Source organism: Micromesistius poutassou, assembly GCF_964030765.1.
Source record: "Micromesistius poutassou genome assembly, chromosome: 10".
In the NCBI taxonomy this organism is placed as follows: domain Eukaryota; kingdom Metazoa; phylum Chordata; class Actinopteri; order Gadiformes; family Gadidae; genus Micromesistius; species Micromesistius poutassou.
In genome coordinates, this window is record NC_140280.1 from 3,311,006 (window position 1) to 3,338,500 (window position 27,495).

Here is a 27,495-nt window from a genome sequence, read left to right on the forward strand (position 1 = left end):
GTCATGCTGTTCATTAAACGTACCGCATGGGGGCGATGTTCTCTCCTAAATTACTATTACTTATAATACTATTTCTAGATAAATACAGATACCACTGCCATTTTATTGTTGTCTAGGAATGTTCTTGTATGTACTTGTATCCTGGTTTTGATTTTGGTTATGTCCCAGGGTGAACATAGCAGTAGAAGTGTCCACTATAAATACCTGTATCTAAAGTTCTACTTTTGTCTCAAATTGTAAATAAAACCACCAGGACCACACATTTGCAACTTCCCAAAGGAGTACATTTGATCCAGTATTTAATTTTGTCTACCTTGAATAGCTGGAAATCAACTTCCTGGAACAAGACAATGAAAACAACTCACAAAATAATTTCTGTCTTAAAAATGTTTATTTTTCTTTATTTTCTTCTAACAAACGGCGATTTGAGCGTTTAGTCACTACTGTGAGCAGCAGCGCTAGGTGCTGCCCCCTACAGGCACTGGTCCCTACAGGCACCAAAGGGGCGGTCCCAGGAAGGGATATACAGAGCTGAGAGACATCTAGTGTGGCCCCCTGCGGTACTGCACCCGGTCCCAGGGGGCAGCAGCAGAGGAGGGGCTAGAAGAGCAGGTTGAAGAAGGTGTGGGTGGAGCCGTCCTGCGTCTCCTCCACCGCTTCGCCCTCGCAGAACAACGGCACGCTCAGCTTCTCCGGGTCCTTGATCTCAGTCTCCACCTGGATGTAGCTGCACACACACGCACGCACGCACGCACGCACAAGAGCGCGCACACACACACACACACACACACGTGCACACACACAAGCACACGCATGCTCACATACACATGCACACACACACACACACAGACACACACACACACACACACACACACATGTACACGTACACACACGCACGATCACTCGAACGCACGCATGCAAGCAAACACGCACACACACGTTATAGATATAGATAGATATCATGAAGAGCAGTATATATATATATAAATGGTAAGGTGTTTGTGAACACACCCACCTGACTATAATGATGGAGGAGGTGGAGGTGTAGGTGGTGCTGATGGGCATGCACCCCGTGGTGACGGCAGTGCAGTAAGTACCTGGAAACAGAGGAGCTGAACATTAGCCTGGTCACTCCTCACGTCTCACTCCTGTTCTGTCACGCTCTAAAACACACTCTCAATCTCAATCACATCACACACCCTTAATCACCCACTTTCAAACACACACTCTCAAACACACTCTCAATCACACTCTCAATCAAACCATCTGCAATGTTACTTTTATTTGCACCTTCATTGCTACCGCTCTTATTGTTGAGAGCCGTCAGTCGTTGTGGTTTTATAATTATTTCACTTTAGTCATTTTTTATCTTTTCCGTTCTATCACGGTGCTGTATTCTCTGCTGTAACACCCAGGTATTCTGTCTGGGATTTATGGAGGCCGTCTCATCTCATCTCAAAGCCTAGGGTGAGCTCATGGATCGGGGCCTCACCTTGGGTCTGTGGTACCGTGCCCTTCCACAGGCCGATGGTCAGTCCTTCTCCGGCTACAGTCTCGCTCCCCAGCGTGGTCTTCAGCAAGAAGCTGGCGTCGGGTGGCACCTCCATGGAGCTCACGGCCGAGTGCAGAACCTTCTTCTCACAGCTCTGGTTCTTGCTGTCGATCTCATAGAACACCCCCTGTCAGAGAAGGAGAACCACAGGAGCCCTCTTAGAGAACCGACGCACGGCTTCAAACGAGGGCGACGCACACACACGCAGGGCAGAAGGAGTACCTGGTCGAAGAGCAGCAGCAGGTCCAGGTTCCTGGACGAGTTGGCCGTGACGGAAGCGGGCCAAGTGATGGTCTTCATGCGGAGTTTCCTCGCCAAGGGATCGTAAACAAATTTTGCACCTACATTGGCTCCGTTCCTCAAATCAGACTGGTGGAGGAGAATGCCAGTAAGAAACGATTCAGGGGCTCTCCGTCAATTCTCATCAAGAAGAAGATTTTTTTTTTTTTTTTTGTAAGACTTACCATGTAAATACTCCCTGTCATGTTGGGCGAATCTACGAAACAACAACAAGCTTGGATATGAGTGAAGCACAGACAGATGTTACAAAGCTATGAAGACACACATTCACATCAGAGAGGCTGAATAAAAGAATCTTACGGCAGGCCTGGTGGTGGTCCGCCATGCTGGTGGACAGACACATGAGACACAACGCAGTGACGACGGCAAACATCTCCACGGTTACAGCGCTCCACAACACAGGAACAACAGGCAAAGACGAAGCTCGCAACTTGTGGTGCGTCTGGCCGGACCCAGGGCCTTTTATAGCCCCCCATCACAGCCTGAGCGGGGCCCACAAACAGCCGAGGGCCCCTGGCGGTCCCCGTGGCGACCCGGTCCTCCCACCAACACCTGCACAAGCACAGACAAGCTGTTGTTGTTTAGAGCGCTGGGCCAACCAATCACGTGGGAGCAACACTGCTCCCACGGCTTCCTTGGCTGGGAACAAGTTATGTCCCTTACCTCACGTGACCCTGAGTCTGGGACTGGGAATACGTTCCTCTCTGGGTCCTTTCTGGTTCTGTGGTAAATAAGACCATTTACAGTCGCCAGACAGAGTTAATACATGGCACTGGATTGGCGGAACAGCACGGCTGTCTGAGGCTTATGTTGGTGTTTTCCTTGTTGATGTTGTGCGCTGCTTTGGGTGAACGGAGCAGAAGTGTCTCTAGGCCCTGAGAACCAGCTAGGACCAGCTCCACTCCGCTCACCTCATTGAATCCTGACCTCTCACCCCTGGTCCGGGTGCTTTAGACACCTGTCATTTTTACACCTGTCATTCTGCATGTTGATCTATTTCTACATTAAGCTATATGTGCTTAATACATGTATTGATCAAAAGTGCATGTCTTTTACCAAATTTGAGAATGTCATTTTTTCTTTTTTTACCAATTTTTCTAATGTTTTTTCCAAAGTCAATGCCTGGTTGTGTTTCTGACAGAGACGGTCCACTCTGAGGTGAAACTACGCGTAGGTTTGAAACTGAGACTGGCTCTGAATGCCTCTGCTCAGAAAGTCCCTGATGGGGTTACGCTGTGGTGAGACCCGGTGAGGAAACCATACCGCTGCTTTCACAACACAGAGACAGGCCATAGGTTTCTCTCCATTCACGTTTTTCCACTAAAGAAATAAACGAGAAGCGATTTGAGAATGAGGGAAACTAGAAGCCGTGATGATGAAACCCACAACGCTCTGGAAATAGAAGTGGTGACGGATCAAACGGGGGAAGACGCTTGTGAAAAAAAGGGATGTCCATTAACCATGTGGAGGACGAGGTTTCTTTCCCCCAAAAAAAACACCGAAAATAGAGCACGCGCACGGGACAAGCACGTAAGGCGAAGCCTAGACGGCGTAGCCTACATGAAATAGAACACAAAACGAAAATAGAGGATTCCACTTGGAATACACACGGCTGCGTGTTTGCTATTCATAACATGACGCGAGGACGAGCTCTTGATTATACTTTATGGAGTGAACAACGCTGTGTCAGCAGTTCAGCACTAATCTCAGCTCCGATACCAGTGGCTGTGGCACCTGGCTGTCGGTGACAGACCCAGGACCACGTCCCCCTCCTCAGCACATGAAACTTTTTTTTGTTTACAGCAGAAGGAGGAGGATGACCGACCGCAGGTACTTCCTCTCGGCGTGAATCATGATAGTAAAATTAAGAAAACTCCAACAGAAACCAAAAGTGAGAATCAAGCACTCATAAGCACACATAAATACTGCGTCGCAACATGACATTCACAGACAGCACCCACCACCTCAAGGTAAGGCTGCTTCATCCTCTCCTCTCCTCATCTCCAGGGCTTTAGATCAGGGGAACTAACCAGAGCGGTGTCTGCCTCTCTGGGCGGAAGCCGCTCCACATAAGGAAAGTATTGACAGCTGAGAGTGTTGATTGCTATACATTTTGTAGAGATTGTGTAGGTGTGTTTGAGTTCAATGTGCAGAGTGATTACACTCACAGCACATTGCATACACACACACACACACACACACACACACACACACACACACACACACACACACACACACACACACACACACACACACACATACACACACTGGGTTCATGGCAGCACTGCTATAATATGTAAAAAATAAATAATAATAATAATAATAATAAAATTGTTAAGTTGACACCGGGGTTCGGAGGTTGCAGTTTACGTTCAGCTCTCGTCTTTTGTAGTGTAGAGCTGGCCCTGTGAGGTCAAAGACATGATAATAATGATGCATGTCTCTGTATTGTCTAAACCCTTCCTGCTCCTTAATAACCTGTCTCTTCCTACAGATGACTGCTTGGTTCCAGACCCTCCTCATGCTGCCCCTCCTGGTCCAGGTCTACGGGGGCTCCCCAGCCCCCCAGGAGGGGGGGTACAGGAACTCCCTCCTCCTCACCAGAATCGCCAGGACCAGAGTCAGCCAGCTGCTGAGGACCTTTGTGAGTCAGAACTCTCTCTCATCCTCTATCTCCCTCTGTCTCTCTCTCCCCCCCTCTCTCTCTCTCCCTCTCTCTCTCTCTCTCTCCCTCTTCCTGTCTTTCTCCCTCTCTCCCTCTTCCTGTCTCTCTCCCTCTCCCTCTGTCTCACTCCCTCTCCCTGCCTCTCTCTCTCTCTATCCCCCTGTCTCTCTCCCTCTCCCTGCCCCTCTCTCACTCTCCCTGTCTCTCTCCCTCTCCCTGTCTCTCGCTCTCTCTCCCTGCCTCTCTCTCTCTCTCTCCCTGTCTCTCTCTCCCCCTGTCTCTCTCCCCCTGTCTCTCTCCCTCTCCCTGCCTCTCTCCCTCTCCCCCCCCCCCCCCCCTCTCTCTCTCTCTCTCTTTCTCTCTCTCTCCTTGTCTCTCTCTCCCTCTATCTGTCTCTGTCTCTCCCTCTTCTTCACTCAGATATGTATGTTCAGTTTTGGCATCAGAACTTTTTTTTTTGGTATTCAGAATATTTTATTGAATTGAGTACTTTATTAATCACAGTTTGATAATCAAGATTAATTTTGCTATAATTTATGTATTATTTACAAAATTATGACGTTAAAGTACATTCTGTACATACAGTCTGGTGGAACCTTCTTGTTATTTACATTGTTGTTGTTGTTGTTGTTGTTGTTGTTGTTGTTGTTTTGTAGAAGCAGCAGCAGTTGGGAGATGAGCGTTTTGAAGACAGGAGTCTCCATCTGAACGACCTCCCCACCCTCTCCACCGACCTCCACCGATGGCTGAGCCTCGAGGTAGGAATCTGAGCCGGGAGGTTAGAGTCTGAGCATGGAGGTAGGAGTCTGAGCCTAGAAGTTAGAGTCTAAGACTTGAGGTTAGAATCTGAGTTGAGAGGTTAGAGTCTGAGCCTGGAGGTTAGAGTCTGAGCCGGGAGGTTAGAGTCTGAGCATGGAGGTTAGAGTCTGAGCCTCGAGGTAGGAGTCTGAGCCTAGAAGTTAGAGGCTTAGCCTAGAAGTTAGAGTCTAAGACTTGAGGTTAGAATCTGAGTTGAGAGGTTAGAGTCTGAGCCTGGAGGCTAGAGTCTGAGCAGAGAGGCTGAGCCTGGAGGCTAAAGTCTGAGCAGAGTGGCTAGAGGCTGAGCAGAGAGGCTAGAGTCTGAGTCTAGAGGTTAGCGGCTGAGCCTGGAGGTTGGAGTCTAAAGATGTGATGCTGTTTAGGAGCGGGAGCGTCTCAGCGAGGCCTTCGACAGCCTCCAGATCTACTGGACCATGCTGCAGTGGAAGAGGGAGCAGATACTGGCAGAGAAGCACCACCACGGGGATTCGCGGGGGGGGAAGACAGCACTGAGTCTCCCTGACCGCCTCCACCACGTCCAGCTGGACCTCAGAGACCTGATGAAACGACTCCAGACCCTGGTACTGAAAACATGCTGCGTGCTTATGGCTCTCCTCATGTCAACCCACAACGCACACACACACACACACTCTCTCTCTCTCTCTCTCTCTCTCTCTCACAATGCTATTATTGTCGATTTATGCTGTTTTAAAATGTCTGTCTCTCCTTCTCTCTCTGTCCTCCCAGTTGGAGAGTGTGAGCAGCAGTGGGGAGGACCGGACCCCCGCTGACCCACAGAGCACCCCCCCGCCTCTCATCCGTCGCCATGGTAACCAGACGGTGTGGGTGAGGCGTTTGGAGGTGTACGTGATCCTGAGGGACCTGGACCTCTACCTCACCAAGACCGCCCGGGACCTGCTGCTGCTGGACGCCAGGCAGCGCGACCCCCTGCTGGGACGCCCCGGGCTCCAGTAGGAACCAGACCCCGACCCTTAGTGTTTATTGTTCATTGTGTGTTCAGTGTTCAGTGTTCAGTCTTTAGTGTTCAGTGTTTAGCTTAGTGTTCAGTGTTTACTGGATCTTGATCCCATCATCCTGAGCCCAACATCAGCTTTTTACACAAGATAATATATTTCTATTTATTGACATATTTATTACTAAATATTTATTTAAAAGAATTTGTATTTTATTTAACTGAATTAATGTATACATTGTTTGGTGTGAATCTCCAATAAAGAAAGAGCCTCTTGGATCGTTTACTTCATTTAAGATACATTTTTATTATTACAAAAGATTGGTTAATCAAAACATTAGACACAATGTAGTGGAAATCATCCGTTATATCACGTGGCAACAGAGAAAAACATGAATTTATTCGATGCGGTCAGTGAGTGGCTGTTATAATATTAAAAAATATTAAAATAATACATAGAATGATAAGAATATTTGAAACAAAAGGAAGCGAGAAGGACTTCAGTTTCTGCTCCGCTCCTCAGAAGAACACGGAAACTTCATGGGTCAATGAATGAATGAATGAATGAATGAATCAGTCAGTCGGTCTTTAGAGTCACACCTGTCGGGCGGTCTGAAAGAAAAGAGATGAACACAGCCATTAAGATCTATGTAGCTATATTAACTTTTATTAACAATTATCTATCATTAAATAAACTACTATGAACTTTGATTATTAGCTTTTATCTATTATGTACTGTTAACTATTGTTAGCTATTATTGGCTCTTATCTATTATTAAGAAATAACAATTATTAACTATGATCTATTATTAAATAATAACTACTATGTACTATTATGAACTATTAACTCTCCTCCCCCTCACCACCACCAGTCTCCCCTCTTCCCCTCCTCACTACCAGCAGGTGTCCATGCTTGCCCTCTCTTCTCCTCTCCCCTCCTCTCCTCTCTACCCCTCTCCTCTCCCCTCCTCTCTACCCCTCTCCTCTCCCCTCCCCTCTCCTCCTCTCCTCTCTTCTCCCCTCTCCTCTCCTCTCATCTCCCCTCGCCTCTCCTCTCCTCTCTCCTCTACTCCTATCCCCTCCTCTCCTCTCTCCTCTACTCCTATCCTCTCCTCTCCTCTCCCCTCCCCTCCTCTCCTCTCCTCTCCTCTCCCCTCTCCTCTCCTCTCTCCTCTACTCCTCTCCTCTCCTCTCCTCGCTCCTTCTCTCCTCTCCTCTCCCCTCCGCTCCCCTCCCCTCCCCTCCCCTCTCCTCCTCTCCTCTCCTCTCCTCCTCTCCCTCTCCCCCTCCTCACCACCAGCAGGTGTCCATGCTTGCCCTTGGCCACCTTCAGCTCCGGGCCCCTGGTGAAGTCCACCACGCCCTCCTTGCTGCGCGCTGCAGAGAACCTGATGCTGGGACACACAGCAGAGACCGACGAGTATTGATCCGCTCAGCACCACAGACCTATGAGTATTGATTAAGACTAACAGGATATGTATTGATTATTGATCTGAGACCGACCTGCCCTGGCTCACGTTGACCTGGTCAACCTTGTTGGCCATTATGGCGACCTTGGTCACCACCTCGATCACATGATCACACAGAAGCACCAGGTCCGCCTGGCAGAGACACAGGGTCAAGGGTCAGGGGTCAGCGGTCAGGGTTAAGGTTCGAGTCAGAGGTCAGAGGTCAGAGCGGTACCTTCTGCTTGTTGTCCTCACAGAGCACGTGCAGGACGAGGATCCCGTCGCTGAGGCGGCTCACTGAGATTCCTGAGAAACACATTGAAATGGTGACACACACACACACACACACACACACAGAGGGAGGGAAAGAGAGAGGAAGAGAGAGAGAGAGAGAGAGAAAGGCAGATAGTGGTAGAGAGGTAGAGAGAGGAAGAGAGAGAGAAAGGTAGAGAGAGAGGTAAAGAAAGAGAGAGAGAGAGAGAGAGAGAGAGAGAGAGGTAGAGAGAGCCCCACCTCTGAGTGCGTCGTAGTCTATCCTCTGCTTGATCTTGGTCTTCTCCACCAAGACGATCGCTGAGCCCGTCAGCAGCAGTTGGCGGGGGCGGGGCTTAAAGCCTCTGCGGTCGTACTTAGTGACCGACACCCCGTACTGGAGGAGGAGGAGGAGGAGGAGGAGGAGGAGGAGGAGGAGGAGGAGGAGGAGGAGGAGGAGGACGGAGATGAGAATGAGTGAAAGGAATAGGAGGGAGATCAGTGGTTGTCATTCTTTGTGACAAACACAAAGGTTCTGTTGCTTTAGAACATGCCCTGTCCATTCAATTTGGTGGTATGTTTGACCTGGGGAACAGTGTTCTGCTGAACACTACAGAGACTCTCACTCTTCAGACCGGGTGATGGCTTCATTATTTGATGGCACTAAACCTCTCCTGGGTCCTGGGGCAGACCAGGCTAACAGGAGCCACTGGAAGAACCAGTGAGAGAACCCCTGGGGTCGGTCTAGGATAATTATGTTGACCTGGACTATAAACTATTCATGGTAGTTTACCTGACATTACATATTCAGGGTAGTTTACCTGACATTACATATTCAGGGTAGTTTAACTGACATTACATATTCAGGGTAGTTTACCTGGACATTTGATATTTAGGGTTGTTTACCTGGACATTTGATATTCAGGGTCGTTTACCTGGACCTTTTCACTGCCGAGGGTCTGGACCACTTTTAGGTTGATCTGCTCGCTCTCTGGAGAGAGAGAGAGAGAAAAAAAGAGAGTTTACGCAAGGTGGGTTGTGTGTGTGCGTTTGTGCGTGCATGTGTGGGTGTGTGTGCATGCACCCACCGAGTCGTGTCCCCAGGAAGAGAGCAGCGACACTGGGAGGATAGCTGTCCTTCTGTCCTCTGAAGACCTCACTGGCCACCACCTTCTGGTCCATCTGGGGGGACGGGTGAGTGAGTGAGAGGGTGAGTGAGTGAGAGAGTGTGTGAGTGTGGAGAGAGAGAGAGTGAGTGAGTGAGTGAATGAATGAGTGAGGGTGTGAGTGTGGAGAAAGAGTGAGTGAGGGAAATAGTGAGGGTGTGAGGGTGAGTGAAGGATGATGTCATGGTACCTGCTTCCTCCACTCCGGTAGGATCCCAAGGCAGAACTTCCTCACCATGTTCCTCATGTTCAGCCTGCGCAGCTCCTCTGAGGCCTGCAGCATCACAACATCATCATACATACAATACAATAATGATACAATATAATAATACAATATAATAATAGTAATATCCTAACCTCCAACTAATGAGTATGTTCTACTTACGAGTGTGTGACTAACACGTATTTAATACTAACGGGCATGTGACTAACGAGTATATGACTAATGAGTATGTAAAACTAGTGATTATGTGACTAACAAGTATGTTATACTAATGAGTATGTGAATAACAAGTATGTTATACTAATGAGTATGTGAATAACAAGTATGTTATACTAATGAGTGTTATACTAACGAGTGTGTGACTAACGAGTATTTAATATTAATGAGTATGTGACTAACGAGTGTGTGACTAACGAGTGTGTTATACTAACGAGTGTGTGACTTACGAGTGTGTGACTAGGGAGTACCTGTGTGAGGGAGGGCGGCGGGGTGGGCCAGCTCTTGTCCAGCACGCTGCGGGGGAGGTTCCTGCGCAGAGACTTCAGGAAGGAGCAGCGCACGTGGTCCAGGAAGTAGTCGTTGTCGGGGCCGTACTCCTCGTTGCGGTGGATGAAGCCCTTAATCAGCCTGGCACAGGGCACAGGAAACGCTGCTCACACACCAACACACGCTGAAGGTTCACTTCTGCTTCTGCATCCAGTGTTTACTACGCCGTAATGTACAAACCCACTTGTGGGAAATGGTTCAGTATATTCCAGTATATCTCAGTATATCTCATTATATTCCAGTATATTCCAGTATATTCCAGGATATTCCAGTATATTTCCGGTTACCTTCGTATTAAGTCTGCTGCATCTCGTCGTCTCCTAGCTCTCCTGCGAGCTTTCGTTCCACGCCACGCAGCCTGGATCACTATGACTACACATACATGCACACACATATGTATATAATGTTTATAATAGTGTTAGTGGTGAGCAGGTCCAACGTGTACATAATGGTGTTAATGGTGAGGAGGTCCAACATGTATATAATGTATATAATGGTGTTCGTGGTGGGGAGGTCCAACATGTATATAATGTATATAATGGTGTTAGTGGTGAGGAGGTCCCACATGGACACCCTCCTGACCTGCGTTCCGGATGCGCTTGTACTTGGCTCTCTCTCTGTATCCTCTCCACGACGTCTGGAGGATCAACGCTGCAACACAACACAGAGACGCTCCGTCACACGCTCCATCTCTGACTCCACCCTGCTCAGTACTCAGGGGGTCTGACTCCACCCTGCTCACTACTCAGGGGGTCTGACTCCACCCTGCTCAGCACTCAGGGGGTCTGACTCCACCCTGCTCAGCACTCAGGGGGTCTGACTCCACCCTGCTCAGCACTCAGGGGGTCTGACTCCACCCTGCTCACTACTCAGGGGGTCTGACTCCACCCTGCTCAGCACTCAGGGGGTCTGACTCCGCCCTGCTCAGCACTCAGGGGGTCTGACTCCACCCTGCTCACTACTCAGGGGGTCTGACTCCGCCCTGCTCAGCACTCAGGGGGTCTGACTCCACCCTGCTCAGCACTCAGGGGGTCTGACTCCACCCTGCTCAGCACTCAGGGGGTCTGACTCCACCCTGCTCAGAGCCCCTCCCTACTCACCGATGTCGGGCTTCTTGGCTTCAAGCTCGTCTTCGGTGGTGAACAGAGTCTTGGGCAGGCGGATGAAGATCTTGGATCTGTGGAGAGAGTTGGTCACCTCATCATCATCATCATCATCATCATCATCATCATCATCATCATCATCATCATCATCTTCCATATCATCACCTTCATCAGCATTCCCAACAGCTAGCACCATATTATGATTCACTTCCTCCTGGAACAGGTTAAACAGTAAGTACTAGGTACCTCCCATCTCCTCTGTTACAGGGTATACAGTCAGTACTAGGTACCCCCCATCTCCTCTGTTACAGGGTATTCATTAAGTACTAGGTACCTTCCATCTCCCCTGTTACAGGGTATACAGTCAGTACTAGGTACCTCCCCATATTGTGCTCTGTTACAGGGTATTAAGTCAGTACTAGGTACCTGCCCATCTTGTACTCCTCTGGTTTGTAGCCCAGGCACTGGACCAGGGTGGAGACGCCGTCAGCCAGCTCTCCCTGCCACACGGGCCACGTCTCAGGGCACAGCGGCTTGTATCTGGAGAGACGTTACACCATTTACATTACGTCACTAAATCATTATGTCATTACATCATTACTGCACTACATCATTATCTCAAAACAAATCATTACGTCATTAAATCACCACATAATTCACATGACATCATTACTGCACTACATCATCACGTAATTTACAATACATCACTACATAATTGCATCACTACATCATTATGTCACTAGGACATTACATCATAGATCATTATGTCACCATTTCACTATGTGTTTACGTCACTAGGTCATGATGTCACCATTTCACTATGGCCGTTTCTCAATTCGCGTTCTCGTGCGTTCTCGTGTACTTGCGTTCTCGATAAACGTCATCAGTGGTAGCCCAAGCACTGTTCCAATTCCAAGTACGCGAGAACGCGAGTACTGTCGTAAAACCCGGAAGTGTTCTCGATGCGTTCTCGATGAGGCCGTTCTACCGAGGATGCATCGGAGGTGACTCGTGTGGACTTGGGACCGTTAAATATCCCAGAATGCATCATCGAGTCCGCTGCTGTTCCAATTGCAGGTGCGTACTCGCGTTCTCGGAAGTCCGTACTTGAAAGTCCGGACTTGCCAAGTACGTACTTCCAAGTCCGCGAGAACGTAGTCCGCGTACTTGGTATTGAGAAACGGCTTATGTCTTTACGTCACTAGGTCATGATGTCACCATTTGTTACGTGGTAGTACTATATTGAACTGGCTTTTGTGTTGCCTTGGTGTGCTTGCACTAATATGTGAGCATTGTGGCTACGAGGTGCTGACTGGCTCTCCCTGATTGTTGGCGCTGCCCCCACTCATATAAAGCCAAGTGGAAGATGTTGGCTCTCTCTCTCTCCTATTGAGCACAGATGCTGGCACACCTATACCTTCGGTTACTCTGTGTTAAACATTGTTAATCATTACTAAATGCTGTTGAATACTGTCAACACTTTACATTTGTTACATTTGTTTTACCTTGGTGGTTACTTTCTTCACCTTAAGAATAAGATCAGCTAGGGTAGCCAGTTAGTTTACCCGGAAGACGCACTGTTCTGATTTGTCCGCTCCGCGAGTTGTGCGTCGGGCTCGGGAGTCAGGTAAGCTGCTCCACCCAGCTAGTGAGTGTGATGTTTTTCCTTTATACATTTTTCTTGCCTGTCATCTGGTAACCACCTTGGTCTTTTCTGTTGATGGGGTTTTTGCAGTCGGTTGTTCCTCTTATGTGGAACTAAAAGATCTGTTTTCCACAAGTGAAGACATTGATTTTCCCCTTAACCCTGTCGTCAGACTCTTTATGTTGGGTTGTCCAAATGCTGCTAACAGAGGTATAAGGGCACCGTAACACCATTTCACTATGTGTTTACGTCACTAGGTCATGATGTCACCATTTCACTATGTGTTTACATCACTAGGTCATGATGTCACCATTTCACTATGTGTTTACATCACTAGGTCATTAAGCCCAAAGGTCATTAGGGCTTAGGTCATTATGTCAAAGGTCATCACCTCTGAAGGAAGGCTTCAAAGTGTCGTCGGTAGGCGAACCCTGCCCTCCTGACGCGCAGGTTCTCCATGAGGCCCAGGTACTTCACCTGGTGTCTGACCAGCACCTCGTCAAAGCGCCCTGCAGGACATATGGACAGCGTTAGAGGAGCCGGCAGGACCAGAGCGTCTCACGTCTACGTTCACATGGCGTCATGGAGCAGATTCATCCACCAAACCCCACATCCACACTGAGCCAGTTACAAACCCTCTGAGTGCTGAGAAGCCAAAAGGAATGAGAAACACAAGGTCAACAACTTTAAAGCATGAGTAAACTTCCTGTTTTTGGTTGGAATAGGACACTATGAGATTAAGAAAAATGCCATTCCGGCTGAGAGGAGAGTCCACCTGGTTGCTTGGCATCATTGGGTTTGATGCAGCGGACGTACGACGGCTCCTTAGACATCAGGGTCTCCATCAGCTTGGTCAGGCTGTTCTTAAACTGGGTGGCCGCCTGCAAAACACCAGGAGCCTCATGTACTGAGACTTGCATGGATTTCTGACTACAACTTTGCGGACGCCAAAATCTGGAAAGCTGCTGTGCACAAAAAAATCTGGATATATCAATCCTTGCGTAAGCACGATTTCACGCAGATTCTCTTTGTACATCCCAATTAACGTGAAATTGAGCGCACATGCACGACCCGACTCTCCGCCCAGTCTCCTCCCTCATTTAATATGCTAATTAGTATAAATAGGCCTGCAGTAGTGCCCTCGTTAGGAGAAATACATAGTTCCAAGAGGATAGCTCTTGGGAATCTGAATCGGCTGATAAGCCAGTCATCAACATGAGCCAAAAAATCATAATAGTCGCGGAACACCCGTTCATTTTGAATATCTTCTAACAAGGCCAACACTGCACACGCACGCACGCACCAGATGTCATGCGTGGTCCGGAAAATATGTAACGTTTAATAAACAAGCCATCACTCAAAATAATATTGCTGGGGCTTCCTTTTAATTTCCTTTTAATTCCAATATTGACAATTTAGTTTTATGAGTCTGTTTAAGTTTAGTCTTACAACAGTGTCACATTATGCGTTTCGACAACAATAACGCATGATTGAAGCGCATTTAAGCTCACGCATTCCGACGTTCGAATCCACTTTGAACTAGCCTCATATTGCAATATTACTTCATGACTTGTGATCGAGTAGGCCTAATGTTGTTGCGCTGCATTGCCTCTATGTGCCGCCAACTGACAAAATGCAGCAGAAATGTGCGTAAGCCAGGCATTTAGTTTGCGTGGAGAACAGCACTTTCTCATGTCAAGTCAGTCTTTGTACATCCGAACGTTTGCATGAAAGTTGCTTACGCAGCTTTTTTGTGCATAAGCAAGCTTTGTACATGAGGCCCCAGGACACCAGGTTACACTACTGCTACTTTACACCACAACTACATTGCTACTACATTACACTACTACTACTACATTACTACCACATTACACTAATGCTACATTACACTACTACTACTTTACACCACTACTACATTACACTACTACTACATTACACTTCTTTAACATGGCTGCTCCTGTGAGTGAGAGAGAGAGAGAGAGAGAGAGAGAGAGAGAGAGAGAGAGAGAGAGAGAGAGAGAGAGAGTGAGAGAGAGAGAGAGAGAGATGTGTGGTTGTGTGGGTGTGAGAGAGAGGGGGGAAGTAGGGAAAGGGGGGTGGAGCAAGAGAGGAAGGGAACTGAATGTCACAAACCATTTCAGGACGTTTTTGGTCAACGACTTCGCCTCTGCGGAAGCAGTGTCCCACGATCCGGTTGGTAGACTGACACATGACCTGCAGAGATGAAGATTCACATGACATGAGAGGAAACATTGTTGATGAATGACGAAAGAAACAATGTTTCTCTCGTCATTCATCTCATGCTCTCTCCCTCTCTGTCTGTCTGTTTCACTCACTCACTCACTCACTCACTCACTCACAGGACCTGGTCTAGGGTTCTGAGAGGACCAGGATCTTTCTGATCCAGGGCTGCTTGGGACTCACCTCTTTCAGGCTCCTGTACAGGGTGTCATTGTTCTTGTCCAGGAAACCTGGAGATGTCAATGTTTTCGGAATCAGCATTAGCATAGGGGTCAGGGGTCATGGTTAGGATTTTGTGTTCAGGTTCAGTTGTAAATAGTTTTAGTTAAGCCCCTTAGTTCCAGGTCAATTACTGGGCTAACCCTATATAGTGAATAGTGATTTTCACTATTCACACATGCAGCTACGTTCTGGAACGTTTCTGTCTCGAACCCTTTCACACAGGGCAGAGCCAAGGGACAGCCCAGCAGAGGACGCTAATGCAACACTGATGGATTATGATGCTGTGAGATGATTGACAGCTGACCGGTGACGGTGTAGTTGACCTCTCCGGCGTAGTGCAGCAGTCTGAACTCCTCGCGGCTCAGCACCCTGCGAGTCTTCCCATTGGCCAGCTTGTGACTACACACACACACAAACACAAGCACACACACAAACACACACACACACACACAGATGATGGTTGTCAGGTGTGTGTGTGTGTGTGTGTGTGTGTGTGTGTGTGTGTGTGTGTGTGTGAAGGGACTTACGTGACAAAGTGGGCGTGGCCTCCTAGCGTGTCCTCAAGCTTCTCAAGGAAAGACAGGTCACATGCCTCACCTGGTCTCACACACTCCTCGTCCTGCGACACACGCACATGGACACACACACACACACACACACACACCTTTAGTCTCCTCCAATCACGAACAAACAGGTTGCTATGGAAACAACCCATCTCTCCACCAATCATAAACATGGCTACATCCGCACACCGGATGTGTTTGTGACCCAAACACATGGGTCACTATGGAAACACAGGGGCAGGGATGGATACAGTGTGCGTGGGTCACTAGGGAAACGGGGACGGTTACCGTACCAGGATGGAGATGATGCCCTTGTGCTTCTCCTCGATGAGGTCACAGATGACCTTATTGTCAAAATACTGCACCGTCTCCCACTGAGGAGAGAGGAGAGAGGGGAGGGAGGATGGAGGAGAGAGGAGAGAGGGGAGGGAGGATGGAGGAGAGAGGAGAGAGGGGAGGGAGGATGGAGGAGGGAGGAGAGAGGAGAGAGATTATAATCAACTGTTAAAACACATACTACTTACAATACTACTAAATCTACATATTTGACGTGCTCATTTCAGTGTTGCAGGTAGACCAGAGCTGAACCTAAAGGACCCTGAGGGCCCCAGACTCACGGCGATGCCCTCCGTCTCGTACTCCTCCTGCTCCGAGCGCAGCGTGAGCTCGATGAACAGCTGCTGCAGCTTCTCGTTGCAGTAGTTGATGCAGAACTGCTCAAAGCTGAGGGGAGGAGAGGAGACCAGGTTAGGACCCCGGTCCTGACACCGTCAGGTAAGGAGACCACTGGGGTTCAGGCCTCTGGTCCTGAGGTCTGGGAGTGAGGAGATGAAGGGGTGAGGAGATGAAGGGGGGGAGAGGCGATGGGAGGGGAGGGGGTGAAGGATGAAGGGGTGAGGTCGGGTCGGGGTGAAGTCGGGGTGGGAGGAGAGGGGGTGAGGAGGAGGTGAATGATGAAGGGTTGAGGAGGTGAGGGTGAGGAGAGGGTGAAGGATGAAGGGTTGAGGAGGTGAGGGTGCGGAGGGGGTGAAGGATGAAGGGGTGAGGAGGTGAGGGTGCGGAGGGGGTGAAAGATGAAGGGTTGAGGAGGTGAGGGTGAGGAGGGGTTGAAGGATGAAGGGGAGAGGAGGTGAGGGTGAGGAGGGGGTGAAGGATGAAGGGGAGAGGAGGTGAGGGTGAGGAGATGAGGGTGAGGAGGGGGGGGGGTGAATTATGGAGGGGTGAGGAGGTGAGGGAGGACTCACCTGTTGTGCTGGAAGACCTCAAAGCCGTAGATGTCCAGCAGGCCGATGACAGAGGAGCCGTCTCTGCAGGGGGTCCCGTCGCCCTGGGAGGGGGGGGGGGGGGGGGAAACACACACTGTACCTCAGAGCGCACGCCACCAGAGGTGGAGGGGATAACCCCCCAGACCACACAGCATGTCTCACCTGGAGGGCCAGCGATTGGTTGATCTTCTCCACCAGCCAGGTGAAGGTGCGGCCGTACACCGCCTGGGCCAGCGCATCGCGGGCCGCACCCGCCTGCTCGAAGGTCAGCGGTGAGATCATCTGGAACCCAGAGAGGATATACATCATATATATATAGATACATATATATGACATACACCACCCAACCAAGAGGATGACGTCACAGATTCCTCACCTCCTCCCCATTGGCTGTCAGCTTCTTGTGGGTCAGAGCTTCAGTGAGGGCTGCCCCGTCCACGCCTAGCAGCTGCACACACACACACACACACACACACGCACACATACACACATACACACACACACACACACACACACAAGCATTGTCAGTTCAAGTTAGTGAAAGATGTAATTTGCATGCAATCTGTTAGGATGGCCATCGTCGGCTCCAGTGGGTGAGCTGCTCTGGGAGATGGTCTGTGGTGGGCGGGGGGGGGGACTGCCTCAGTGTGAGAGCGGCAGTCTCCCTGCCACACGCCCCCCTGGGGGGCAGCCAGAGACCCCTACTGACCTGGGTGAGGGTCTTGATCTCCACCTCCGTGGTAACGTAGGTCTGTCCGTCCTCCTCCTCTCCAAACTGAGTGTTCCCCAGGTGGAGGACGCTGGCGATGACATCCAGAAGCTCCTGGAGACACACGGACGACACGCCCCGTTACCGTTTCAGTCAGTCAGTCAGTCAGTCAGTCAGTCAGTCAGTCAGTCAGTCAGTCAGTCAGTCAGTCAGTCAGTCAGTCAGTCAGTCAGTCAGTGTGTGTGTGTGTGTGTGTGTGCGCGCGCGCGTGTGTGTGCGTGAGGGGGTTCATACCTGCACCTCTCCCTCGGTGAAGCCGATGACAGTCAGGGCCTTCATCAGGGCCTTCCAGCCGTTCTTATCGTTCATGGAGCTGACCCTGGGACAGTTTCCCTGCACAACACACAGCACTGCTATGGGCCGCACTCAACTAGTGGCCGTCTTGGATCTTAATGCTAGCTGAATGAGGAATTCTGCATTCAGTTCCGCCAGCGTTTAGATGGGACCAAGATGATCACAGATTGAATACGGCTCAATATAGTACAATATATATGGTGTACTACAAGTAAATTATACCTTCAGACTGGGGCTTATATATATATATTCATGTTCATTATAATTAACACAGTGTAATTTTGCTACTTTGCAGTTTACTACTTAACTATTTCATATTTACTACAAATTACAGTATACTATGGTAGATTATATGATATTCAAGTATAGTATATATGCACAGCATACATTATTTACTTGAACTGTGTACAGTACTAGAGCACACCCACACCCACACCCACTCACACACCCACACACACACACACACACACACACACACACACACACACACACCTTGACCAGGTAGAGGTATTTCTGGGGGTTTCTGTCCAGGTGCAGGTGTAACAACTGCTCCTCGGTCCCGCCCTCCAGCAGCTGGTAGAACACGTGGTAGTTCCTCTCGCCGTGGTTCTGGTGCACCACGCGGCTCTTCTCCAGCAGGTAGTTCAGGATGTGCGCGCCCACCGGCACCCCCTGGTGGACGGCCAGGGGAATGTCAGCTACTTGTACACGATTCACTTCAAACGAAGCAACAAGACACGGAGATGCTCCCAGAAATATTCAATGGAGCCAAGCGTGTATTTACTTTAAATGAGACTCGAACAATAAAAAATTAATATAATAAGATATAAAACATACTAAATATATCGGAAAAAAAAATAAAAAATAAATAAATAAATATATATATATATATATATATATATATATAATATTAGCACAAATAAAACGATTACCTATTTAGTCATTAAACAGAAGAATTTATCCAAGGGCACTGAGCAGGTGAGGGTCAGGGGTCACCCTGCTGTAGGAGGCCTACATGTCTACAGGTAGACATTCAGCGTTCCCACCCACAATGATTGGCTGAGAGCCAACAGCCCAAACACTATATCAACTATACCACCATACCAAGCAACTTTATTCAACCGCGGCTGGCTCACCCTGAAGTCAAACTGGATGTCCATGTACTTCCCGAAGCGGCTGGAGTTGTCGTTACGGAGTGTTTTGGCGTTGCCGAAGGCCTGGCCGTGGCAGAACAGCGCCCCCCAGAGGACAAGGCGGGAAGCACAGGATAGGACGTGAGTTCAACCACAACAACAATCATCCTGTGCAACCCCAGGATGGGGTTAAATAAATATATAACCCCGGGATGGGGTTACACAGTACAGAGACAGGTCAAAGGTCTGGTAACCCCAGGATGGGGTTACACAGTACAGAGACAAGTCATTAAGGAGCAGGTAGGGGTTAGACAGTACAGAGACAGGTCATTAAGGAGCAGGTAGGGGTTAGACAGTACAGAGACAGGTCAGTAAGGAGCAGGTAGGAGTTAGACAGTACAGAGACAGGTCATTAAGGAGCAGGTAGGGGTTAGACAGTACAGAGACAGGTCAGAGGTCCGGTACCTCCAGGATGGGGGTGGACTGCAGCAGACAGTCCCTGAGGGAGGCCATGCGCTGGTGGGCGGGGCAGGAGACGGCGTAGTACAGCAGGATCTTCTTGGAGGCCTCCGTCTTCCCGGCGCCGCTCTCCCCAGAGATCAGGATGCACTGGTCCCTCCGGGAGGTCTTCATGGCCCGGTAGGTGTTGTCTGAGAGGGCGTAGCTGACAGGGGGTCAGGGGAGGAGCTTCAGTTAGTATGGCTAGTCTCCTTATTGTCAGACTCCATCACTCTACAGAACATAACATCCCGACCGCATTCATATCATTCATACATATTCACATACACTGATAAGACTGTGTCAAGGTCTGGTACCTCCAGGACTATGATAAAGGTCTAGTCTGGTACCTCCAGGACTGTGTCAAGGTCTGGTACCTCCAGGACTATGATAAAGGTCTAGTCTGGTACCTCCAGGACTGTGTCAAGGTCTGGTACCTCCAGGACTGTGATAAAGGTCTAGTCTGGTACCTCCAGGACTGTGTCAAGGTCTACTCTGGACCTCCAGGACTGTGATAAAGGTCTAGTCTGGTACCTCCAGGACTGTGTCAAGGTCTACTCTGGTACCTCCAGGACTGTGATAAAGGTCTAGTCTGGTACCTCCAGGACTGTGTCAAGGTCTACTCTGGACCTCCAGGACTGTGATAAAGGTCTAGTCTGGTACCTCCAGGACTGTGTCAAGGTCTACTCTGGACCTCCAGGACTGTGATAAAGGTCTAGTCTGGTACCTCCAGGACTGTGTCAATGTCTACTCTGGACCTCCAGGACTGTGTCAAAGTCTGGACCTCCAGGATGTGATAAAGGTCTAGTCTGGTACCTCCAGGGCTGTTATAAAGGTCTGGTTTCGCATTCATAGATCTTTAACTACAGCTATTCAGATTTAATTTCACTCATCACTTTTCCCGTATATGTTTATTTCCTTTATTGTTTAACTTAGTGAAACGCGTTCAATGACCTTTCCTTTTGGTCGTACGCTCTAGACTCAATGTCTCTGCACGTTGTGGGCCGGACCGGGAGTGAGGAGTGAGTGGACCAGCTGGATGGACCCAGCCTGGTCTACTGGACCTCTGGACCGATTGTACCGACCACCACAATGTGGACATATTTCATGGCTCATTCGTCAAGACTGTCACAACAAAGAACAAATCACTCAGGAATTTCATCTGGACGTCTCTATGGTGACAGGAAGCAAGAACAAGGCCTCCCATTGGTCACCATCAGTTGAGCTGCATTGGCCCTCGGCTGTGTGTGTGTGTGTGTGTGTGTGTGTGTGTGCGTGTTTGTGTCCTGGTAATGGTCCACTGTGTCAGGTCATTGTACCGAGGCTGGGTGTGTGCATGTGTGTATTTGTGTGTTTGTGTGTGTGTATGTGTGTGTGCTGGTAATGTTCCAATTGTGTGGGGTCCTGGTCGGCCGTCCATCTGCTGGTAATTCTGTTCCAGGAACCCGCCAGCGCCAGTGTCAACATTTAGTCACAAGAACCCCGTCGTGGTTTACTGACCACTGGTTCATATCTTCATCAATACACCAACGCATCTTAGGAAACACTCTTACATGTGGGGGGAGATCTCGTAGTAGCTCACTCCTCTGTAGCGCTCCATGTGCTGCGGGGAGTAGATCTCCAGATCCTTGTAGGGGTTCACAGACACCAGGACAGAACCCATGTAGGTCTGCAACACACACACACACACACACAATATATATACAGAACCGAACCCATGTAGGTCTGCAACACACATTAATTAAATATAATTGAGTATATGAGTGAGCGAGTGACTTACATAGATGAGGTTCTCGGTGAACCTCCTCCTCAGGTTCTCGATGAAGGCCGCCTCGCTGTTGAAGTTCTCCAGCAGGACGAAGTCCTGGACGCCCACGCGGTCCCGGGCCGTCAGCGCCCCCTCCAGCACCAGACGCACCCGGCCGTCCACCCCCACCTCCTGCAGGAGCAGAGGAGCAGGAGCACGGTTAACACCACCCAGAAGACCTCCTCCTAGAGCCCCTACCTCTCAGGCCCGGTGGAGTTGCATGTTGAGATACAAACAGGGTTGTTGAATTATGCACTGCACTGCTGTACTTTAATATAATTACAATATTAATGTAAACTACTGTTTCAGTTACACCCATCTGACCACAAGGGGCCGCCAGAGGCCTCTCGCCTTGAAGCCTGGCAGCTTGGTGGTTTGTTTGAGTGCAACGTGATCCACAGATCTAGATTGGGATCGGCTTGATTAAAAGAGAACATGTAGACATTCATCTGTGACGGAGCATGGGATTCAGAGTTAATGACGCACCCAAAAAACAACACCCTTGAATTAAATGTTTTGTGGAAACCCCCACACACTCTCTCTCACTCACACACACACACACACACACACACACACACACACACACACACACACACACACACAAACACACTAGGAACAGCTCCAAAGGCTGGAGGCTTAACAAATGAGACAGTAGACAGAGAGAGACAGAGATAGAAGCTGTTTGTGTGTGTGTGTGTGTGTGTGTGTGTGTGTGTGTGTGTGTGTGTGTGTGTGTGTGTGTGTGTGTGTGTGTGTGTGTGTGTGTGTGTGTGTGTGTGTGTGTGTACATGTCAACTCCACTGCAGACAGCTAAACAGTCTGCAGTCTGACTTCATTCACACAGGTTGAACAATGTAGTCATTTATCAGAAAGGTTATCCAAAGAGACTCACACTCAGAGTTCAGATCCATGCCATTGAGGAGCAGGTAGGGGTTAGACAGTGAGTGCAGATCCATGTCATTGAGTAGTGGGTAGGAGTTAAACAGTAAGTTCAGATCCATGTCATTGAGGAGCAGGTAGGAGTTAAACAGTAAGTTCAGATCCATGTCATTGAGGAGCAGGTAGGGGTTAGACAGTAAGTTCAGATCCATGTCATTGAGGAGTAGGTAGGGGTTAGACAGTAAGTTCAGATCCATGTCATTGAGGAGTAAGTAGGGGTTAGACAGTAAGTTCAGATCCATGTCATTGAGGAGTAGGTAGGGGTTAGACAGTAAGTTCAGATCCATGTCATTGAGGAGTAGGTAGGGGCTAGACAGTGAGTTGAAGTCCATGTCATGAAGCTAGGGGCTAGGGGGCATCTAGGGTGCCTACAGGTAGACAGTGGACATGGGAATCGAACATGGGAATTGTACCCGGAGATCTTCAACTATTTCATCTCGGGCTCCAAAGACAATCACTGTCCCCCCCCCCCACTGCATACTCTGAGCACTATAGAACACTCTGAGCACTACAGAACCCTCTTAACACTCTGAGCACTATGAGCACTCTGAACACAAGGAAATACAGAACACTCTGAACACACCAACATCCTTAAACACTCTGGACACACAAGAGCACTCCAAACACTCTGAACACCTCAGAACCAGTGATCCTTTCCTTAAGGACCACTGGTTCTGTTGTGTTCAGAACTCCCCCTGTTTCACACTGGGTATTTTGCACACTAGTCAAAAGCCTTTGCCGTTGTGCAGTTGTTGCGCGCAGTCATGAGTTGTTGTTGAGAGACTGTATAAAATAGGTTGGTTCTTCAGCGTTTAGTGGCTGGCCCGAGTAGGCGGAGTTCCACACGCTTTTTACAATAATGACGTCTCTCAGTAATCTATACTGAAAGTGAAATGTATAGCATCATCGCGCTGCTGTGGGGGCGTATTCAAATAATCACACATCTCAATCGCAGTTCATGTAGTTTGTAAGTGTTTTGTTTGTTTGTTATTGTTAAAGATATTGGCTATTCGACAAGGGACATGGGGAACTGAAGACCTGATCCGGGTATGAGTCCTGGGGGTCTAGCGTTGAAGACCTGCCCTCGGCAGGGGAGAATCATGGCAGTGAGGGAATCCAATAAGTCAACTTCCAACTACCTCGGCCAAAATAAAGGGGCGCATAGGGGAGGAGCTAAGGTGGAGCACACATCATCTGAGCTGAAAAACAGCGTAGCAAAATAGAACGTTCTATTTTTTTATTAGGAAAATTGTTTCAGAGCATCGTTATGCATTTCATTCTGCCAAATGGCAATCCAATAAAAACTCATGACATAAAGTTTATGAAAGGATGGTCTAGAGTGTTCTGGTGTGTTCACAGTGTGAGTGTTTGGAATGTTCTGTTGTGTTCAGTTGTTCAGAGTGTTCAGTGTTCAGAGTTTTCACAGTGTTCAGAGTGTTCTGTGTTGTCAGGTCATGACGCACTTCCAACTGGATTGCGACCCATTTGGGGTCCCGACCCATAGTTTGAGGACCGCTCTTCTACACTGTCCAGTAGCATTGGTTCCCAAACCAATGCTACTGGATTGCGACCCATTTGGGGTCCCGACCCATAGTTTGAGGACCGCTCTTCTACACTGTCCAGTAGCATTGGTTCCCAAACCGTTTGGCCCTCAAGCTATGAAACGTTTGTCTGCCGGTAAGACCACTGCCCCGGTAATCATCGCTCCACTACAGACCACTTGGTTAGTAGTCGATTGCTCGGGGATAGGAATCATTGGGCCGTCAGCTTTTAAATACATACCGTACAATACACACCGTCAAAAAAACATGTATCTGCTAAATGGCTCATCAAACATCTAAAGCTTATGTCAGCCACCTCCTGTGACCCCATATGCATCAGAGGACCCCTTCAGCAGCCTATCTGGGTGCAGCCCACAGCTCCAGCTTGGTTCTGAATCAGAGATCCTGAACTCAGATCTCAACAGGGCCGAACAAAGGGCCGGTCCCCAGGGCCTCATCAGGTCATCTGAACCTCCTTATCTCCAGACTGGGAGACCCTGCAACAACACCAGGACAACACTGGACCGCAGCCAGGGAAGGCAGAGGAGGGACACACACACGCACACACACACACACACACGCATACATGCCAGATGCATGCACACACACAAACAAACAAGTGTGCACACATGCACGCACGCATATGTGCACGCACACGGGCACACACACACTCACACTGGCACACACGCATGCCAAATACACGCACACGAGTGTGCATACACGCACACACATGGGTGCACACACACAACACACAACACAACACAACACAGCTTCCAGATCTTCAATATGCTTAAAACACGGTAAGCTTCCAGACCAAAACATGCAAAGCTAAAAGCTAGGAGACCCTGAAAACGCTAAGAACACTAGAAAACCTCAAACATGCTGATCATAGCTAAGCTACCAGACCATAGACACATCACAGTCTCTGTGAAGTTTACTCTAGTAGGCACCAAACAATCATTAGTTCTTTAGGCTCTTCCAGAAGGATAACTACGTGACTCATTCCCTTAAACCTTTCCTTCAGTTGAATTTCCTTAAATGGGGGTAATTCAGCATTTGTTATTTGTGTATTGAGCAGAGCCTGTGAACATATCTCTACAGTCATGTGATCTGATCTCATGATAACCAAATCTGCCAAACCTGCCAAGACAGCCAGCTGTCCTTCAACTTGGGCTCATCCCCACCACACCAGGGGCCAGAGGTTCTGCTAGTTCTGCCTGGTCCTCATGTTATCCATACGGACCAGCACTAGGCTCACAGACAGGGATTAATACATGGCAGAGCATCTGGTCCTGGTGACTGTTCTGGTGTAACCATGTGTATACCAGTAGGAATGTGGGTGCTGGTCTAGCCTTGAAATCCAGACCCCATCTAGAAAGCTGTAGGGTCTGGCAACGAGTAATGAAAATGCATGAGTAATGAACCAAGCATGCATTTGAAAATATCACTGCATGCAATTGGATAACACTACGACCAATCAGAAGAATACAAGGGGTGACGTATCCAGACCAGCGGAGGTAACCAATAGATAAAACTTATACGATCGAGCCGTATACGATCAGTAAAACAGCAACGCTTTTGTGAGCACATTGCTCGTTCCCAGAGTGACTCGCTGAGCAAATTCAAATTGCGCTCTCGCAAGAACTCTGGATTTCCAGGGTGGTGCTGGTCCATGTACTGTTGTACACCCTGTGTGTACCAGTAGGAATGTGGTCTCTGGTCCCTGTACTGGTGTACAACATGTGTATACTGGTGTACAACATGTGTATACCAGTAGGATGTGAGTGCTGGTCTCTCTACTGGTGTAACCATGTGCGTACCAGTAGGATGTGATCACTGGTCTCTGTACTGGTCCTTGTACTGGTGTACACCATGTGTTTACCAGTAGGAATGTGAGCACTGGTCCCAGAGATCTGCTAATGAGGAGCAGACCAAGCAGAGCAGCAGATGTTTCCCGCGTGACTCAGCTGATATTTATATCTTCTGCAGGACATTCAGAAGCACCACTGACACAACGATAGACAGACAGACGGACGGACACATATCAAAGGAAGTAACATTCCCAGTTGCGTACCCATTGCCATGACATTGGCTGCTCCTGAGCCTGGGGCTACCTGCTTTGCCCCCAGAAACAGGACCACAGCATGGGGCTGGGTGGTGTGTCAGAGCCTGCAGCTCCGAGGCCTGTATTATGTTCCCCTCTAGGTCCCAGTGTGTTGACAACCGTCTCCGCGTTACTTAGGAGCGGGACTTGGCCGCGTGCCGGCTGACTAACCTCCACGGCTGGGGCTCTGGTGGCCTTATAAGGACTGCTGCCCCGCAGTGCACCACCACCACCACCACCACTACATCCACCTCCACCCTGGACTACCACCACCACCACTACATCCACCTCCACCCTGGACTACCACCACCACAACTACATCCACCATCACCCTGGACTACCACCACCACCACTACATCCACCTCCACCCTGGACTACCACCACCACAACTACATCCACCTCCACCTTGGACTACCATCACCACTACCACCTCCACCAGACTTCTGAAGACGAGCAGCATCCCAGCAGTAAGATGACAACAGAGAGTTGTGAGACGTTCTCTGAGTCATGAGAGGAAGGCTCTGCAGTGTGTGACTCTCCTCTGAAGACACTGTGGCTGGTGGGGCTATGAATGATGTGTTGTCTGTTTGTTTGTCTGTTTGTTTGTCTGTTTGTTGTGCACCTGGCAGCACAGAGTAGGGAGTGGAGCAGCATAGCGTAGTGTACAGTAGAATAGAGAACAGTAGAAGAGAGTAACAGTAGAAATAAAGAGTAGAAGCACTGAATACCCAGCTCTACATAACACATGGTTACAGTAGAAAGACAGCGTACATGTACAGATGAATGATGTAGGTATGCATAAGTATGTACAAGTATGTAGTGTCTATCCAGTATATTATATTGTGTGTATCAAGGAGGTCTTACCCGGGCCTGGTACCTCATCCTGGGCTGTGGCTGCGGAGCCAGCGTGAACTTAGATGTTTCCTTCTTGGTCTGCTGCTCCTCCTGGTCTCCTTCAGTTCTCCTGCTGTTATCCTCCTGGTCTCCTCCTGTTGCTCTTCCCGGTCCCTTTCTGTTCTCCTCCTTGTCTCCTCCTGGTCCTTCTTCTTACTCCTGCACGACTCTCTGCTTCTCCTCATCCGCCTCCGACCACAAGTTCCTCGTTCCCAGACGTACGACAACCTCCTCCTCTCTCTTCTCCTACTTTTCTGCACTCTGAAGTTCCTTGCACACACTTCTGTCCTTGTTTCCCCTCTCTCTCTCGCCTCCTCCCTCTCTCTCCCTGTCTCTCCCTCTCTCCTCCTCCCTCTCAGTGAGTCGTGTCCCTGGGGAGATCAGACAGAAGTATGTTAACAGACACACATAGCCCTCACACAACGCACACACCAACTCACACACACACACCACAACAACAGCTTTCCTGGTTCATACTGCTGATCCGTCTTCACTTATGAGGTCAGGGAGACCCTTCTAGCTCTCCCTTTCCCTCCCCCTCTCTCTCTCACTAC

The 27,495-nt window shown here is 49.1% G+C and overlaps 3 protein-coding genes across 4 annotated transcripts; 1 reads left to right on the forward strand and 2 right to left on the reverse strand.

The window, feature by feature from the left end:
* Positions 1–387: 387 nt before the first annotated feature.
* Positions 388–2,273, reverse strand: LOC311354298 (ependymin-1-like). 2 transcript variants are annotated; one of them, XM_084474115.1, is made up of 6 exons: positions 2,153–2,273; positions 2,017–2,048; positions 1,775–1,921; positions 1,493–1,679; positions 1,016–1,097; positions 388–727 (listed from the first exon to the last, which is right to left on the reverse strand). In XM_084474115.1, exons 1-6 carry the CDS (start codon positions 2,223–2,225, stop codon positions 601–603), a joined length of 648 nt encoding a protein of 215 aa, XP_084330241.1. In that variant the 5' UTR covers positions 2,226–2,273; the 3' UTR covers positions 388–600. The 2 variants fall into 2 exon arrangements, with proteins under 2 accessions (XP_084330241.1, XP_084330240.1); XM_084474114.1 differs by having other exon boundaries at positions 2,017–2,066; positions 2,153–2,270.
* Positions 2,274–4,346: 2,073 nt separating this feature from the next.
* Positions 4,347–6,290, forward strand: LOC311353848 (uncharacterized protein; the record flags this gene model as incomplete). Its single annotated transcript, XM_084473656.1, has 4 exons — positions 4,347–4,496; positions 5,174–5,275; positions 5,699–5,896; positions 6,063–6,290. 4 exons carry the CDS (start codon positions 4,347–4,349, stop codon positions 6,288–6,290), a joined length of 678 nt encoding a protein of 225 aa, XP_084329782.1.
* Positions 6,291–6,597: 307 nt separating this feature from the next.
* LOC311353943 (unconventional myosin-Ic-like) lies at positions 6,598–27,495 on the reverse strand. Its single transcript, XM_084473730.1, has 32 exons — positions 26,912–27,495; positions 21,437–21,595; positions 21,210–21,325; positions 19,624–19,822; positions 19,162–19,242; positions 18,518–18,697; positions 17,966–18,064; positions 17,672–17,785; positions 17,339–17,410; positions 17,125–17,244; positions 16,942–17,024; positions 16,315–16,420; positions 15,991–16,071; positions 15,662–15,753; positions 15,439–15,533; positions 15,096–15,142; positions 14,805–14,885; positions 13,447–13,552; positions 13,063–13,180; positions 11,453–11,566; positions 11,024–11,100; positions 10,506–10,574; positions 10,211–10,295; positions 9,845–10,004; positions 9,345–9,428; positions 9,077–9,170; positions 8,924–8,979; positions 8,250–8,385; positions 7,972–8,042; positions 7,792–7,889; positions 7,583–7,682; positions 6,598–6,900 (listed from the first exon to the last, which is right to left on the reverse strand). The coding sequence occupies exons 1-32, from the start codon at positions 26,927–26,929 to the stop codon at positions 6,883–6,885; spliced, it is 3,129 nt and encodes a 1,042-aa protein (XP_084329856.1). The 5' UTR covers positions 26,930–27,495; the 3' UTR covers positions 6,598–6,882.